At 33.6% G+C, this 16,591-nt stretch overlaps 1 protein-coding gene across 1 annotated transcript in view; it reads left to right on the top strand.

Annotated features, from left to right (window-relative positions):
* PIKFYVE (phosphoinositide kinase, FYVE-type zinc finger containing) overlaps window positions 1-16,591 on the top strand; it is a 109,707-nt gene that overhangs the window by 44,326 nt on the left and 48,790 nt on the right. The window contains exons 14-20 of the mRNA XM_051983674.1: window positions 1,348-1,477; window positions 1,841-2,021; window positions 2,641-2,715; window positions 3,729-3,836; window positions 4,749-4,889; window positions 5,664-5,790; window positions 6,045-7,210. Coding sequence (XP_051839634.1) covers window positions 1,348-1,477; window positions 1,841-2,021; window positions 2,641-2,715; window positions 3,729-3,836; window positions 4,749-4,889; window positions 5,664-5,790; window positions 6,045-7,210 — 1,928 coding nt within the window. The remainder of the gene's footprint in view (window positions 1-1,347; window positions 1,478-1,840; window positions 2,022-2,640; window positions 2,716-3,728; window positions 3,837-4,748; window positions 4,890-5,663; window positions 5,791-6,044; window positions 7,211-16,591) is intronic.

The raw sequence follows: 16,591 nt of genomic DNA, 5'->3' as shown, positions 1-16,591 counted from the left end.
AGTAGTTTTTTCTTTTAAAGTTGACTAGGGAAACTATTTTGCTCATTCTGAGGTTTATATAAACTTTTACTTTTCCATGAATGTAATATTAAGTACTTTCTTTTTCAAGTATTGGCCATATTGGAACCAATAGACAGATTTGACCCAGTTTGATATTGTCACGAGAGGAAAAGTAGGACAGGAAGAATGTTTCCTTGAGTATGACTTCATGGGGCTATGTGGATGTGGGGATCCAAAGCAGCCACCTTCTAACCCCTCCCTAACCACAGTGTAACTTCTGGCTTCTTAAATGCAAAGAAATGAGCATGATAATATGCTTTCTTTCTAATGAAGGACCCTGGGGGCAGGAGTCTTATACAAGAAATCAAAGGTTTCCTTTCTCTGTTTTTTCCTAGCCTTGAGGATTTCAGCCAAGAGAGGGGTAGGACGTGTTAGCACAAAGAATGCTAGTTATGTAGTTTCAGTCTTTTGGAAATCCAAATTCTGGGCTGTAGAAAGACCCTCTATACCTCAGATTTTATAGATTTGATATATTTATTGTATTAGATGAGTGGATTTTGTATGTGTATGTCTGTCTTTGGAAGGGTGGTTTTTTTCCTTTTTTCCTTTTTTTTTTGGAATATAGTTTGGAAGCATTTTCTCTCCCTCTAACTTGTCTGTTTTTATATATATTCCAAAAACAGTGCTGAATTTCATTATATTTTAATATCATTTGGTAATTTTCTTTTATATCAAGTCTTCATCATGAGGGAGAGATTAAAGGTATAATTTTTAAAAAGTAAAAAAACAAACAAACAACTTGGCTTATTAATAGCTATTTGCTCTACTTCAATTCTCCTTTTTTCCTTTGCCTTGTGTTAAACCTACCAGAAATGTTGTAGATTATTGAAAAAGAACTTTTTAGAATCAGTGGTTTTTTGAAGAGACATTTTAGATTTGTTATTTGGCTTTAAAACATTTATGCCAGAGTTTTCACTCTTTAAAGTTCAACACCCACACAATTGCCACATGTAGTTTTGTCAGCATTTAGATTTCTTTTCTTTCAAACTTTATAATTTCTTGGAATAGGGGAGATTCCTCTTTTTCAGCTTTCTTAGATAAATAAGAGGATTGTTAAAGTCACATGATCCACAATTTTATTTGCTTTTCAGAAATAGCATTTCAAGAATGTGGCTTGAGCTACTGTATATACACACCCTTATTAAAAGCTTATTTCTGATTTTGTTGCTTCAGTATTTTATTATCATTACCTAATACATAGGTTTATACATTAAACAAACTTCTAAAAATGTGAATTTTTTAACAAAGGTATGATTTTGGAGCAAAAAATTATTTTATCTTTTCTAGAGTCCCTGTTCAACCGGCGAGTAGAAGAGAAATCCAAAGAGGTGCTTTTTACACCTTTAGGTTGGCATCATAGCAATCTGGAGCTTCTGAGGGAGGAAAATGGGGAGAAACAAGCTATGGAGAGATTACTGTAAGTCAGTAAGCTATTTTTATTTTCATTTCATTTAATGAGTTGTTTTGCAGAGTCTCTGTTCTTAAATAAAAACTCTTAGGTGAAACTTGTGAATGAAATTCCTTAAACAGTATAGCACAAAATTGCTTAACTACATTTAGCTATTTTGTATGGTGAAATATTCCAGCAAGTAGTTGACTTCAAAAAGAAGACTTTTGAAGTTTGAATTAAACTTCCACTTACGGACAAGAGATAAAGAATAACCTGATCTTAAAGAACTTGAAGAACTAAATCTTAAATATTGCTTCTTATAAGAAGTATGGACTAGAAATTACTATTAATCTTTTTCCCTTTTTTCCTACCCCATTAATATTTTTACAGTTCAGCTAATCATAACCACATGATGGCACTACTTCAACAATTACTCTATAATGACTCATTATCACCATCCTGGAGAGATATCATTGTGCCAGTGGTCTGCCAAGTGGTTCAGACTGTTCGACCTGATGTCAAAAATAGGGATGATGACATGGATATCCGTCAGTTTGTCCACATCAAAAAAGTGCGTTTTATTGACTGTAATATTTTTTCAGAATTGGGAGTGAGGGTACTAGGACAGTATCAAAAGAATGACAGATTAGTGTGGGGGAATGGGACTTTAGATTGCTTTTGTTCTAGTCCCTAGAGATACTATGTTGCCCAGGGATTAGAAATGAAAGAGGAACTGAAAAGAAAGGGTTGAGAGATGAATTAGAGGATTATCAGAAATTTTACTTGTACATCTTCTAAATTATCCTTTCATTACTGTAATAAAAGGCAGTGGAGTGATTACTATTTGAATAGATAATGTTGAAAGTAGTTTTGTTTCAATATTTAACTTAAATCTTTTTTATAAAAAGCATTTAATTTAAAAAATATTATAGTTGATTTTACTTGATTGGTTTCTGAGTCCAAAAGTGTCCCCAGTTTTTTAGTTACTAGAAATAGTAATATGAAAATCATTCTAATATTGCCATTAATCATATAGAATAAAAGAATTGTGATATGGGAGATATTTTTCTTTTTTTCATACAGTAAAATTTAAAGTATAAAAAAGTAATCCCTATAACATAATCTATTATATCTGACTAAAATAGAAAATATTTTGCCTTTAAAAAAAAAATGACAATTTTTACTGTTAGATTCCAGGTGGAAAGAAGTTTGATTCTATGGTTGTCAATGGCTTTGTGTGTACCAAGAATATTGCACATAAAAAGGTATTGTAATTGTAGTAGAAAATTATAGGAATTAATTTGACTGATTTTTAATCAGAGTTAATAATGATCAGTTTTTTTTTCCTCCATGTACTTGCCAGCTGTTAATTCCTTGATATGTAATAATTAATGATGAAGAAAGTCCATTCTTAGTAAGAAGTATGATTAACAAATTGAGAAACTCTAGCTTTGTGTTCATTCCTGTCTTTGTTAAGGTTCATTGTTTCTTTGAGAAAAATAATATGCTTTACTAAAATCATAATTGACTGTTAAATTGAGTTTAGTATATTTGACTTATAGGTGTCCAATTTTCATGTCATTTCTTTAAGGACAGAGATGCAAACTCAGTTAATTCTTTATCTTTATGGTCTACCCATATTCCCCACAGAACGATAAATCAAACCAATTGTTACCCCATGAATTTGCTACCTGTTCTTTGAATTTGAGCAGTATCATAGTTATATTATGTGAAGCTTTGCTTTAAGTTTCTTCATTTTTTCCTATACTTGTTACTGTAATAAATGCTTGAAACTCATCACTAGAAGTGTTCAAAATATTTTAATTTTTTTTCTTCTTAACTTTTAGTAAGGTTATATTTAACTGAAATGCCCTTTTTAGACTGAAAATAGAAAAACGTTTAAAAATATTTCCTTAAGGTCTAGGAATAGTAAAAAAAAAAATTTAGAATATAATATACCTTCATTCTTCCTGTAGGCTAATATTTTTTTTTTACATTTCATGAAATGATACTATTTGTTATAATAAAAACATAGTTGGAAGATTGAAGAAGGATTTCCAAGGTAAAATGAATCTGCCATGAGAATATTGAAACACTACCTTAGTGTCATAATATGTAAAGTCAGGAGAATTTAATGCTTAATAAAGATTATTATAGTAAGGGAATAATGTTTTGTAGATGGGCTACACAATCAGGGAAGAGTGGATTAAAATTGTGTTATCCTTTCAAGTTTCTAAATGCTTTACATAATTAATTTTCTGCTTGTTTTTCTTCCCAGATGAATTCTTCTATTAAAAATCCTAAAATCCTTTTATTGAAGTGTTCCATTGAATATCTCTATAGAGAAGAAACCAAATTTACATGCATCGACCCAATTGTTCTTCAGGTTAGAATTTGTTACAGAAATATATATAGGACAGCAGTTATCATTTTATTTTTATTGTTGTTGAGTTGTTTCAATCATATCCGACCCTTTGTGATCCCATTTGGGTTTTCAGGGTTTGCCATTTCCTTTTCCAGCTTATTTTACAGATGAGGAGACTGTAGCAAACAGGGTAAAGTTGTTTGCCCAGGGTCACACAGCTAATAAGTGCCTGATGCCACATTTGAATTCAGGAAGATAAAGTCTTCCTTATGCCAGGCTTGGCATTCTATCCATGTGCCATTTAGCTGCCCTATCATTTAACTAGATATTTATTCTTAAGTGAAGCAAAGAAAATAGATTAAGTTTTATTTAATATAGTTTGTCATGAATTGCTTTTGTAGTAAATTTTCCTAAAAGATGTTCTAAAATGAACATTACCAAGCAAATTAATCTGAAAAAGTAGAATCCCAGATTCCTGAGTTCTTTTTCTTAGCAAGTTTTTAAAATTTACTATGTAGTTTCGCTCAATTTATCAGCTTTCCCATTGGTAGAATATAGTGATATAATTTCTGCTAGAAGGATGCATTTTTAATAAATTAAGCACATTTTCCCAAAGAATGATTATAACTTCTTGTAAGATAAGTATGTAAATGAATAGGACTTTTTACATTCTTTTTGTTTGTTTGTATCCATCATTGTCTGGCCCATAATATCTGCTTAATAAATGTGTTTGATACAAGACTTGAAAGAGATACCTTAGAAAATTTTCTAAAACTTTCTAACACATTTATGATATTAAAAAGAATTGGAGGCAGATATTTTAGACTTTCATGGATGAAACAACCTTAATTTGTTGAGATTAACATTAATAACCTCATTTTATTTTTAGTTGGCATTGTAATGGGCACATTTGTGGTTTATTATGTTAATTAGGAAAGAGAATTCTTGAAGAATTATGTACAGCGGATAGTCGATGTTCGGCCTACTTTGGTTCTGGTTGAAAAAACTGTGTCTCGAATTGCCCAAGATATGTTGCTGGAACATGGTATTACTTTAGTTATTAATGTAAAACCGGTGAGTAGTAGTATTTCATAAAACTGTAGACATGATTTTAATATTATTGCTGTTTATTTGGTTATGTAGAATTTCTCTTACTTTTCCTGTTTGTTTCCCCCATATGTGGATTAGAAGTGGGAATAAGGAGAAAATTTGAGTGATAAACAAAATTTGAAGGCCATAGCACAGAAGAAATGGTTATTTTCAAAAGAATTATTTTCTCCCTCTTCTTCTTTTTTTATTTTTTTATTTTGTCTTCCCCAAGAATAGAAAGCTCAGATTTTAGAGAATAACATTTTGAAAATAAATATTTGTGATTTTAAAACATTTGCCATATTTACTTAAGAGGTCATGGTGATGAGTGTTGAAGTCAGTCAGTATTTATGTATGTGAGTACCCCTATTTGAAATTATAGAATAAATAGAAAATACTCTCTTCAGTGATTTAAAGTAGGGGAGGTAGATCAATCACCTAGGGAAAAATTCCATATAATTTCCTTTGGGTGTAGCACTTTGAAAAAATTTGCTTCTTTATAATGTTCTTGATGCTGATATGATAGAAAGTATTTTAGTGTTTTGTTGAATAAATTAGTGTTTGATTTTAAGGAAAGAAGACCAAAAAATTCTTATAAATTATTCAGCTATAATGAGTAATTACAATGTAATTATAATGAAAATTTCCCTTTGATATTAAAATGCAACTGATTTAACTTTTTGTTACTTTTCTGTGTCATCTTTAATAAGGCTGTAGTATTTATTCCACATTTGTGATAAGGTCATTTTTGTTTTCTAGCAAGTTTTAGATCGAATAAGTCGGATGACCCAAGGTGACCTAGTGATGTCAATGGATCAGTTGCTCACAAAGCCACACTTAGGAACTTGTCATAAATTTTACATGCAGATATTTCAGCTCCCTAATGGTGAGTAACATGTTAGCATATTTCACTAAGGATTTAGAACATATAAAATTATCATTGTAGTATACTCAAAAGTAATTAAAACTATTGATTTACCTAAAAACTAGTAAACACAGATTACATTATTTATAGGCATTTTAAAAGCCTTTTCTATGTTTAAGGATATTCGTTTGTTAGTTGATATTGTCCTTTTGAATAGTATAATATATTTGTCCTAAATGCTACCTAACTTTTTCTGATTTTTTTTGGACTTATAGATCAATCAAAAACACTAATGTTCTTTGAAGGCTGTCCACAGCACCTGGGCTGTACCATCAAATTGAGAGGTGGCTCTGATTATGAGCTAGCAAGAGTGAAGGAAATCCTTATATTCATGATCTGTGTGGCTTACCATTCACAACTGGAAATCTCTTTCCTTATGGATGAATTTGCCATGCCTCCAACCTTAACAAAAAATAGTTCATTGCATTCTCTAATTGAAGATCAGGCAAATGATGGTGGTCAGCAGGACCAATTTAGTGGGAGCCCCCTTTCTAGGGAGGCTGACTTTCTTCCTGACAAATTGCCCATAATATCTGAGTCTTTATCTTCTGATGATAGTAATCAGTTGGAATCAAGGACCCTGTTTGAGAAGGACAGTGAAAGTGTTCCACAGGACAGTGCCTCTTTGAAACATCAGGAGCATTTCACAACACCTGGACCATCAGTGATACCTCCTTTTTTTCCATCAGTACCAGAAGCATTGTTGCCTATTCACATTGAAGAGCAAGATGATGCTTTTGATAATGAATCGGAGGCCGTATCTCAAAGAGATAAGATACAGGAGCCCAAAAATCAGATGAGAGTCTTCAGAGACCCTCTCCAGGATGACACAGGATTTTATGTTGCGGAAGAAGTGACATCTTCTGAAGATAGGCTCAAGACTTATTCTTTAGCCTTCAAGCAAGAACTTAAAGATGTTATCCTTTGTATCTCTCCAGTAATCACATTCCGGGAACCCTTCCTCCTAACTGAAAAAGGCATGAAGTGCCCTACACGGGACTATTTCCCAGAGCAAGTTTATTTGTCTCCTTTACTCAACAAAGAATTAAAGGAGCTAGAGAGCAGAAGAAAGAAACAACTTTTAAGAGATCTTTCTGGACTTCAGGGTATGAATGGAAGTGTTCAAGCAAAGCCTATCCAAGTATTACCATCCCATGAGTTGGTGAGCACCAGAATTACTGAACATTTGGGTGAGAGTCAGAGCTTGGGTAGAATGTTGGCAGATTACCGGGCAAGAGGAGGACGGATACAGCAGAAAAATGCAGACCCTTTCGTTCAGTCAAAGGATGCATCAGATAATTCTGGTGGACGATCTGGAAGCAAAACTGAAGGAGATGAAGATAGAGTTCCAAGTCATAGCGATGCAATATGGTCCACAAAGGTAAGTGAGAAGTCTTTGTGGGTAACTTGATATTTTAGGTCATTTTTGATTTTTTAAAAATAATTATATCAGAGGGCATAAATTTATGAAATGCTTTCCTTCCTAATTTTATTCTTATTTGATTTAAGCATGTCAACTCCACTCCTGTGCCACTCATTTAAGTAATACAAAAAAAAGCAGCAATATTGATTTGACAAGCCACAGGGGAAAAGGGGTTTTTATTGTAAAATTGGATAATTTATAATATAGGGTAATTATGTGGCAGAGGGCAGAGAGTGGGCCCTGGAGTCAGGAAGACCTAACTTTATTTTTTATTTATTTATTTTTAAATAACTTTTTATTGATAGAACGCATGCCAGGGTAATTTTTTACAGCATTTTTTACAGAACTAGTTCCAGAGACTTCAGAGGGCTCATGGCTCACTCTCCACTAGCAGCGTGGATAATTTCTCCTCAGCCACATACTAGCCTTCAGACTGGGAATGAAGCCATGTCCAGGAATTGCAGACAGTAGGAAGTTTTCCAGCATCGGCTTGCTTACACCCAGCTCCACCTGTGTTCAATCCTACACACGTTCCATTTAATTCTTCCCCATTTCCTGTAGAATTTTGGGTGTTTTCGCTTGGCAAAAACTCTTGAATATTCTTTTCTTCTCTTTCAGCTGTTTGGCTTTCGCATTCACTTCTGTTCCGATTTTTCCCCTCCCTCCCTCCACTCCCTCCCCCAGATGGCAAGCACTCCTTTACATGTTGAATGGGTTGCAGTATATCCTAGATACAATATATGTGTGCAGAACTGAACAGTTTTCTTGTTGCACAGGGAGAATTGAATTCAGAAGGTAAAAATAACCCGGGAAGAAAAACAAAAATGCAAGCAGTTTATATTCATTTCCCAGTGTTCTTTCTCTGGGTAAAACCTAACTTTAAATGTAGCCTCAAATAACTTTTTGCCTCAGTTTCCTCATCTGTAAAATGGTGATAATATTAGCTCTTATCTCTTAAGGTTGTTGTGAGATTCAGATGAGATAACACTTGTAAAGTGCTTAGCACAATGCCTGACACACATATATGCTGTATTCTTGTTATTCAGTCATTTTGAGTTGTGTCTACTCTTCATGACCCTATTTAAGATTTTCTTGACAGGGATATGGAGTGGTTTGCCATTTCCTTTTCTAGTTCCTTTTATACATGAGGAAACTGAGGCAAGTGATTTGCTCAGGATCACAATAAGTATCTGATGCCCAATTGGAATTCAGAAAGATGAGTCTTCTTGACTCCATGTCTGACATTCTGTATATTGTGCCACCTGGCTGCTATATAAATGTTAGCTAACATTAACTAAGAAGAATATATATTTAGGGCTAGGTGACACCTCAGAGATCAGTACCCTCATTTTCCAGGTAAGAAAACCAGATATTAAGTGACCTGTTTCAAATCAACACAATTCATTTATGTGGCAAGATTCGAACTCAATAGATTTTTGAACCCATTTTTCTACTGCTGCTCATAAGAACTCTTTTGAAATATGAGAAGATGGACCAAAATCTAAGTTTCTTATTCCATGATGTAATAGGTACTAAGAAAATACTTAATTCAGTTCAGCTCATCATAATCTGTTTGATTATGCAAATGATTTTATGAACCATATTAGGCTGGAAGTTCCCTATCCCTGATTTATATATGTCATTCTCCAGATTCTCCTTTATTGCACAATTAATAGAAACTGAAGCAAGATTTTGGGACTTCCTCATGTTAATTTTTATTCTGCAACAATATTCCATAATATTTCAGTTCTGAAATTTTATGCTAGTTTCCAAATAATGGGTATGGTTTTTTTCTATTCAAAAATATGCTATAAACATTTTTGTTTATATAGTATTTTTCTTTGTGGTATTGACTTTACAATGTATGTCCGTGTCTAGTATTGCTGAATCTCAAAGAGTATGACTAGTTTAGTAACTTTTATTATATAATTCCAGAATTCTTGAATTAATTCACAGCTTCACTGATGCTTGAGTTTTAATAGCTCCTCTAATAGGGGCTATTTTCATTTGTTGTCATATTTGCCTGTCTGTCAGGTAAAAGCTTTTAAGTTTTAATTTTTACTTCTCTTGTTAGTAATTAGAACATCTTGAAGTGTTTATTAGTAGTTTGTATTTCTTCTTTTGAAAACTGTTATCCTTTTATTCTCTTACCTGTTGGGAAATAATTTTTAATCATATTTGTATCTGTTCTCTACCTGTCTTTGATATCAAGTTTTTATCAAAAATATTTGGTGCAAAATTGGTTTTTATACTTGACAACTGCGCCTTTCTAGCTGCATTGATTTTGTTTGTTTTGAAGTGTTTATATTTTATATACATAAGAATATTGTGTATACTGGCTTAGAGAGTCATCTTTGGAGTCACCTAGGTGTAAGGTATATTCCCGTTTTGCATACTAGGAAATTTAGTTCTGGCTTTTCATATTTTTATAATTCTTCTAACTTTTACCATACAATTCACTTATTCCATATGTTATAATAGATTTGTGACCATGTGCAAAATCATGTAATCTCTTAGTGCTCCCAAGCAAGTCTCTGAGATTTTAAGTTAGACATGAATTATTTTTTACAAGATGTTTCCTAGTTTATCTCTAGTCAGTTGAAGTAATTGATTTAGATTAATTAATCTTCTCCAGGTCCCAACAAAACAAAAGCAACACAACTATTTTAGTAGTACATAGTATTTTTAGGGTTTGCAAGAACCTTGTGAAGTAGGTATCTTAAAATTTTTTTTCCCTTAATACTTCTTCTTTATTAAAATGTTTATCACAATAATCTACATATATGGATCAGGGGTATTTTTAGTGAAAGAGAATAAGTAACATTTTGCACATGTCTTTTTACAGTATACCATAGCTTTAAAGTTATGATTGATCAAAAGATATAGAAAATAAATCATTATACTGTTTATTTTTGTTTAATTTCCAAAGATATATTTTATTTAAAAAATAGAATAAGAAAAAAGAAAAACAGAAAAAGGAATATAAATAAAAAGAAATAAAGCAAAAGAGAACATTGTCATGTGTCTTGCAGAATATCAGAAAGATTCAAAATATATAACAACAAATTATCAGATCAGCAAAGTACATATATATTTGTAGAAGAACTTATATTCATGAGTGTCCACTCTTTCTTTACTGCCTTGTAAATTGTTTTGTTCTCTGCTGTTGACCTTTTTTACTTTATTCTTTTTCCCCCATATTAAAACCTCAATCACTCCCAAGGAGGTTATAGTTAAGAAAGGATTTATTTATGTATTCATGTGTAGATATATACATACACACAACCCACCCATATCCCCACACATACACACACTCTGCTGTCTTTGCTTTAATTCTGTTCCTAATTTATCTTGCTATTACTTAACTTCCCCTACTCATGGATCCCACCCTTATCTTCTTCTCATACCCTACGCTTCCTAGTCCACCCATCCCTTCCCTCTTATTGCCTTAGAGATTTTGAAGGATGCTATACCCTTCATGGTATATATGTAGTGTTGAACTACAAGCCCTCCTTGGATGCCTCTATGTCCATTCTTCCTTTGCACCTCATTGGTATAATATAATTTCTATTTTTACCATATTTCTGCCCCGATCTTTCTCTTGAGCTGCCCTATTGTTGTCAATCTTAAACATAGGTATTTATTTCCCATGTTAAAAAAAAAAAATGTTCATGTTAAGTTCCTTAAAATCAATCTTTGATATTGGCTCATATGTTAAGTTTTCTATTAAGTTCTGGTTTGATTGATTAAAAAGGCCTGAAAATCTGCAAGTTCATTGAATGTCCATTTTTTCCTCAATGTTATAGACAGTTTTGGTAGGTATGATATTTTTTGGCTGCAGGCCTAGTTCTTTTGATTGTCGATAGATATGATTCCAGCACCTGTGGTCTTTTATTGTGGCTGCTGCTAAATCCTGTACAATGCTAATTTGAGTTGTTTTTTTCTTGTTTTTTTGCAAAATGTTCTCTTTGAGCTGAGGATTTTGAAATTTGGCAATAATGTTCTTATGTGTTTCACAAAGGATCTTGTTGAGGCAGTGATTTTTTTCTATTTCTACTTTCCCCTTTCTATCACTTCAGGACAATTTTCTTGGTTTATTTCTTGCATTATTGTGTCAAAATCCTTGTTTTTTGGTCACAATTTTCAGGGAGTCCAATTATTCTTATATTTTCTTTTCTTGATCTGTTTTCTCCAGATCTGTCATTTTTTAAATAAGATGTTTCACATTCTGTTTTATCTTTTCCTTTATAATCTGTTGTCATTTCTTGGCCTTTCATAGCTTCATTGGCTTTCCTTTGTCCAATTCTAATTTTCAAAGAGTTATTTTTGTTTTTGAGAGTCTATATCTCTTTTTCTAGTTAACTTTTTTTTTCATAATCTTTTCTTGGATGGTTTATTTTTTAGTTTCTCTTCAATATCTCATTTGATTTTTTAAAGTTCTTCTATAAATTCTATCTGGGCAGGGAGCCATTTCATAGTACTCTTTGAGGTACAAACTTTTTTTTCTTTTACTTCAGTGGCCTCTGAGGATGAACCTGTCTTCCCTGTTCCTATAGGATGTTGCTCTGGTGGAGTTTTTTTTTTTTTTTGGAGAAACAGGGTGGGGAGAAGGTATTTCAAACCTCCCTTCAGCTCTCCCTTCTAACCAGGAACCCCAAATCAAGAGCCCCATTCTCTAGTAAGTTCCCATAGACAGCAGCATCCCTGCCCCACTGCCTCTACACTCACCGGGTGCTGGTTTTTTCTCACCCAGGGCTGTGTTCCTGTAGCACAACTGGGACCCACGTTCCCAATCAGCCGAGATTCCCTCTGTCTTCCAGGATTCAGACCTGGACTCCTCAAACTGTCCTGGAGGTGAAAGTCTCTGTGGTAACTGCTGAGGCTTCAGCCACATCCAGCTCACCCCAAGGGTCCCCACTTGGTGTTTTCTGTGGGGCTAGCCTGGAGGTGTTTGCACTTCACAAGGGTTAATTCTGGCCTTGGTCTTCAGATCTTCTTGAGTTATACCTGGAGGACCCTTGTTCTATCCCACTTTTCCCACATCCCCTCCAGCATTCATTGTTATTTTTTCCTGTCATTTTAGCCAAATCTGAGAGGTCAGTAGGTATAATTTATTAAAGATTGACCATGTGACAGGCAGATGTTCCAAAGACTGGAGATATAAAGAAAGGCAAGAGGTTCACACTCTCAAAAGAGCTTACAATTTAATGGAGAAAAGAACATGCAGATAACCATGTATAAGAAACATTTTTGCAGGATAAATTCGAGATAATTTCAAAGGAGAGACTTTGACATTAAAGAGAATCAGGAAAGGCTTCTTGCAGAGGGGGAATTTAAGCTGAGACTTGAAGGAAGCTAGGGAATTCAAAAGGCAAAGGTGAAGAGAGACAGTATACCAGGTGTGGAGGACAGCCAGTAAAATGCACAGAGCTAGGACAAAGAACTTCTGGATTGCATTGTATGTAGAGAGGGAATTTGTGTATTAGAAGTAGAGCCGATCAGGTTGTAAAAGGTTTTAAAAGCCAAACAGAATTTTAAAATTTATTTTAAACCTAAAGATACGTAAAATAAAAAAACCTAAAATAAGAAAAGAGGAAAAAACCAAACATTGCCATGTAAACAGTAGAACACATGAGAGGATTAAAAATATAAAGCTATACATTTTCATTTCAAGAAAGCTCATATAATAAATAATATATATTGTGTTCAGAGCTGTGCATCATCTTTTTGCTTCCTTGTAGGTTTTTTTTTTTTTTGTTCTTTTCCATGCATTTTTTATTTTATTTTTCCCCCTTTCTTACCTCCAAGAAGGCTACACATCTAATCAAAGATACAAATACATACATATATATGTATATATATACACACACACACAGATATACATATATACACATGTATGTACATACCTATATACATATACATTTATGTAAAATTGTACTGTTTTCTTATTTTCACTCTGTTTCTCTGAAGGTGGATAACATTTTCCTTCGTAAGCCCCATGCCTTTCCATATTTTTCTAAATCCACCATTTACCATTTCATCTCAGCAATATTCTAACCTTAAACTATCTGGTTATTCTAAATAATCTAAAACAATATCGCTTACTATGACTGACATTATAGTATGGTTGCCCTATTTTTCTCTTCCAATTAAATGCTTTAGCTTAAACTTTATCCGAGAACATGATTATCACTGCTACTTTTGTACATAATAAATTATACTCCTGATCTTTATGTTTGTGTGTTCACTCTTTAACCCAGATCTATTGTGAACGAAGTTCTCTCTAAAAAGCCTTTCCTTACTAATGGACAGTTTACATTTTTACATGTATTAAAAAGTAAGCGATTTGTCCTTATTGAGTCCTTTGTAATTAGTCTTTGAAGTTTACCTTAGATTTCTCTTAAATCTTATATGTCAGATTTTCTATAAAGTGCAGTTGTTTTTCTAACAAAATCTTGAATGTCTGGCTATTCACTGAATGCCTTTTTTTTTTTTTTTTTGGTTTGTTCAGGATTATGCTTAACTACTGGATGTGATATTTTTGGCTTCAGCTCCAGTTCACTGGAGTTTGCTCTTTGATATATAGTATTGTAAGACCTGTAATCTTTAGTTTAGCCACTGCTAGGTCTTTTGTAATTCTAATTGTGGCTCCATCATATTTGAACTTTTTTTTTTTTTTAGTTGCTCATAATAATGTCTCCTTAACCTAAAATTTATTCTCCTAGGATCTCTTTCAAGTGATGATTAGTGGATTCTGCTTTCTCTTCTTGTTCTAACAGGACAATTTTCTTTAATTCTTGTATTATTGTATTGATTTTTTTTTTTTTTTTTGATTGTAGCTTCCAGGTAGCCTGATTATTCTTGATTTTCTTTTTGATCTGTTTTCCAGATAAATTATTTTTGCTATGAGATGTTTCATCTTCTCATTGTTTTTCCATTCTTTAGATTTTGTTTTATTATTTCTTTGTATCTTACAACTTCACTGATTTCCCTTTGTCCAATTCTTATTTTTAAGGAATCATTTTCTTCTTTAAAATTCTGGATTTCCTTTTCTAGTTGATTGACTGTCTTTTCAGTAATCTTGCGTTTCTTGGATTGGAGTTTTTGTTTTGTTTTAGTTTTACTTCAGCCTTTCTCATTAAAAATAAAATATCTTAGAACCAGTCCTAAAGTCAGGAGGACCTGACTTCAAATCTGGCCTCAGTTTAGGACTTAACAAGTCCTAACTGTGTGATACTGGGTAAATTACTTAACCCCAATTGCCTCAACAGAAAGAAAGAAAGAAAAAAATAAAAAAAAGAAAGAAAGAAAAAGAAAATGTTTTTTAAAAGTCTTTTTTTTTACTTTTTCTGTGAATTATTTTTGGACAGTTGACTATTTGACATCATTCTTTAGGATAAGTGAGGCTTTTTTCCTTTTGAAGATGAACCCTGGTCTTTTCTGTTTCCTTAGTAACTGTGTTTGGCATCTTTCTCTTTTGCCTGCTAATTTTTGTTTTCTTTTTTATTTTATAATCACCTCTGGGGTGTGGAGGATGGTGCTTATGGCATCAGATTCTTCTTCTTTTTAATTTTTGGACTGTTATAGGCCAACTTCTGTACTCCTTTTCCCTAAGCCACAGCTAGGGCTCCTTAGCACCTTGTGCTGCTCTTACTCCCTGAGAACTCCAGTGGCTGTAACCTTCAGTTACCCCTCTGGCCTGAAACCGAAACTAACTTCGGCATACTATAAGTTACCACATGTCCCCCCTTCTCTCACTGGGCTTGTGCTAGGGCTTTCTCAGCAGAGATTTCCTCAATCTTTTTGGGCTTAGAAACTGGACACCCCGCACAGTCTGAGAGGTAAAAATCCTGTGGCCCAAGGAAGGCTATCCCCCAATCCAGCTAGCTCCAGGGTTTAACATCTGGTGTTTCAACTGAGCTAGTCACTTCACAAAGGCTGCACCATAGTCCTGCCATCTTTGGATCTTTCCTGGTTTGTCTTAGAAGGACCACTGTTCTGTTCCAACTTCTGTTTATTTTGTTGCTCTGTATTTACCCTGAGGTTCTTGTTTGTGGAGAATATATGGAGAACTTGGAATTTTCTGACCTATTCTGTTATCTTTCCAGAATCCTCTCTTTTTTGCTATAGCATTTTAAATTTGATTTTAGAGGCAATAGGCAGCCCCTAGAGTTTTTTTTTTTTTAAATAACTTTTTATTGATAGAACACATGCCAGGGTAATTTTTTACCGCATTATCCCTTGCATTCACTTCTGTTCTGATTTTTCCCCTCCCTCCCTCCACCCCCTCCCCCAGATGGCAATCAGTCCTTTACATGTTGAATAGGTTACAGTATATGCTAGATACAATATATGTGTGCAGAACTGAACAGTTTTCTTGTTGCACAGGGAGAATTGAATTCAGAAGGTATAAATAGCCCAGGAAGAAAAACAAAAATGCAAGCAGTTTATATTCATCTCCCAGTGTTCTTTCTTTGCGTGTAGCTGCTTCTGTCCATCTTTGAGCAATTGAAACTGAATTAGCTCTCTTTATTGAAGAGATCCACTTCCATCAGAATACATCCTCATACAGTATCGTTGTTGAGGTATATAATGATCTCCTGGTTCTGCTCATTTCACTTACCATCAGTTCATGTAAGTCTCGCCAGTCCTCTCTGTATTCATCCTGTTGGTCATTCCTTACAGAACAATAATATTCCATAACGTTCATATACCACAATTTACTCAACCATTCTCCAATTGATGGGCATCCATTCATTTTCCAGTTTCTAGCCACTACAAACAGGGCTGCCACAAACATTTTGGCACACACAGGTCCCTTTCCTTTCTTTAGTATCTCTTTGGGGAATAAGCCCAGTAGAAACACTGCTGGATCAAAGGGTATGCACAGCTTGATAACTTTTTGATCATAGTTCCAAATTGCTCTCCAGAATGGCTGGATGTGTTCACAATTCCACCAACAATGTATCAGTGTCCCTGTTTTCCCACATCCCCTCCAACATTCTACATTATCTTTCCCTATCACTAGCCAATCTGACAGGTGTGTAGTGGTATCTCAGAGTTGTCTTAATTTGCATTTTTCTGATTAATAATGAGTTGGAGCATATTTTCATATGTCTATAAATAGTTTCAATTTCTTCGTCTGAGAATTGTCTGTTCATATCCTTTGACCATTTATCAATTGGAGAATGGTTTGATTTCTTATAAATTAGAGTCAGTTCTCTATATATTTTGGAAATGAGGCCTTTATCAGAACCTTTGATTGTAAAAATGTTTTCCCAGTTTATTGTTTCCCTTCTAATCTTGTCTGCATTTGTACAAAAAAATTTTCAATTTGAT

Source organism: Antechinus flavipes, chromosome 3, assembly GCF_016432865.1.
Source record: "Antechinus flavipes isolate AdamAnt ecotype Samford, QLD, Australia chromosome 3, AdamAnt_v2, whole genome shotgun sequence".
NCBI lineage: Eukaryota > Metazoa > Chordata > Mammalia > Dasyuromorphia > Dasyuridae > Antechinus > Antechinus flavipes.
Note: the sequence above shows the minus strand (reverse complement) of the source record. Positions and strands in the feature narration are given on the sequence as shown.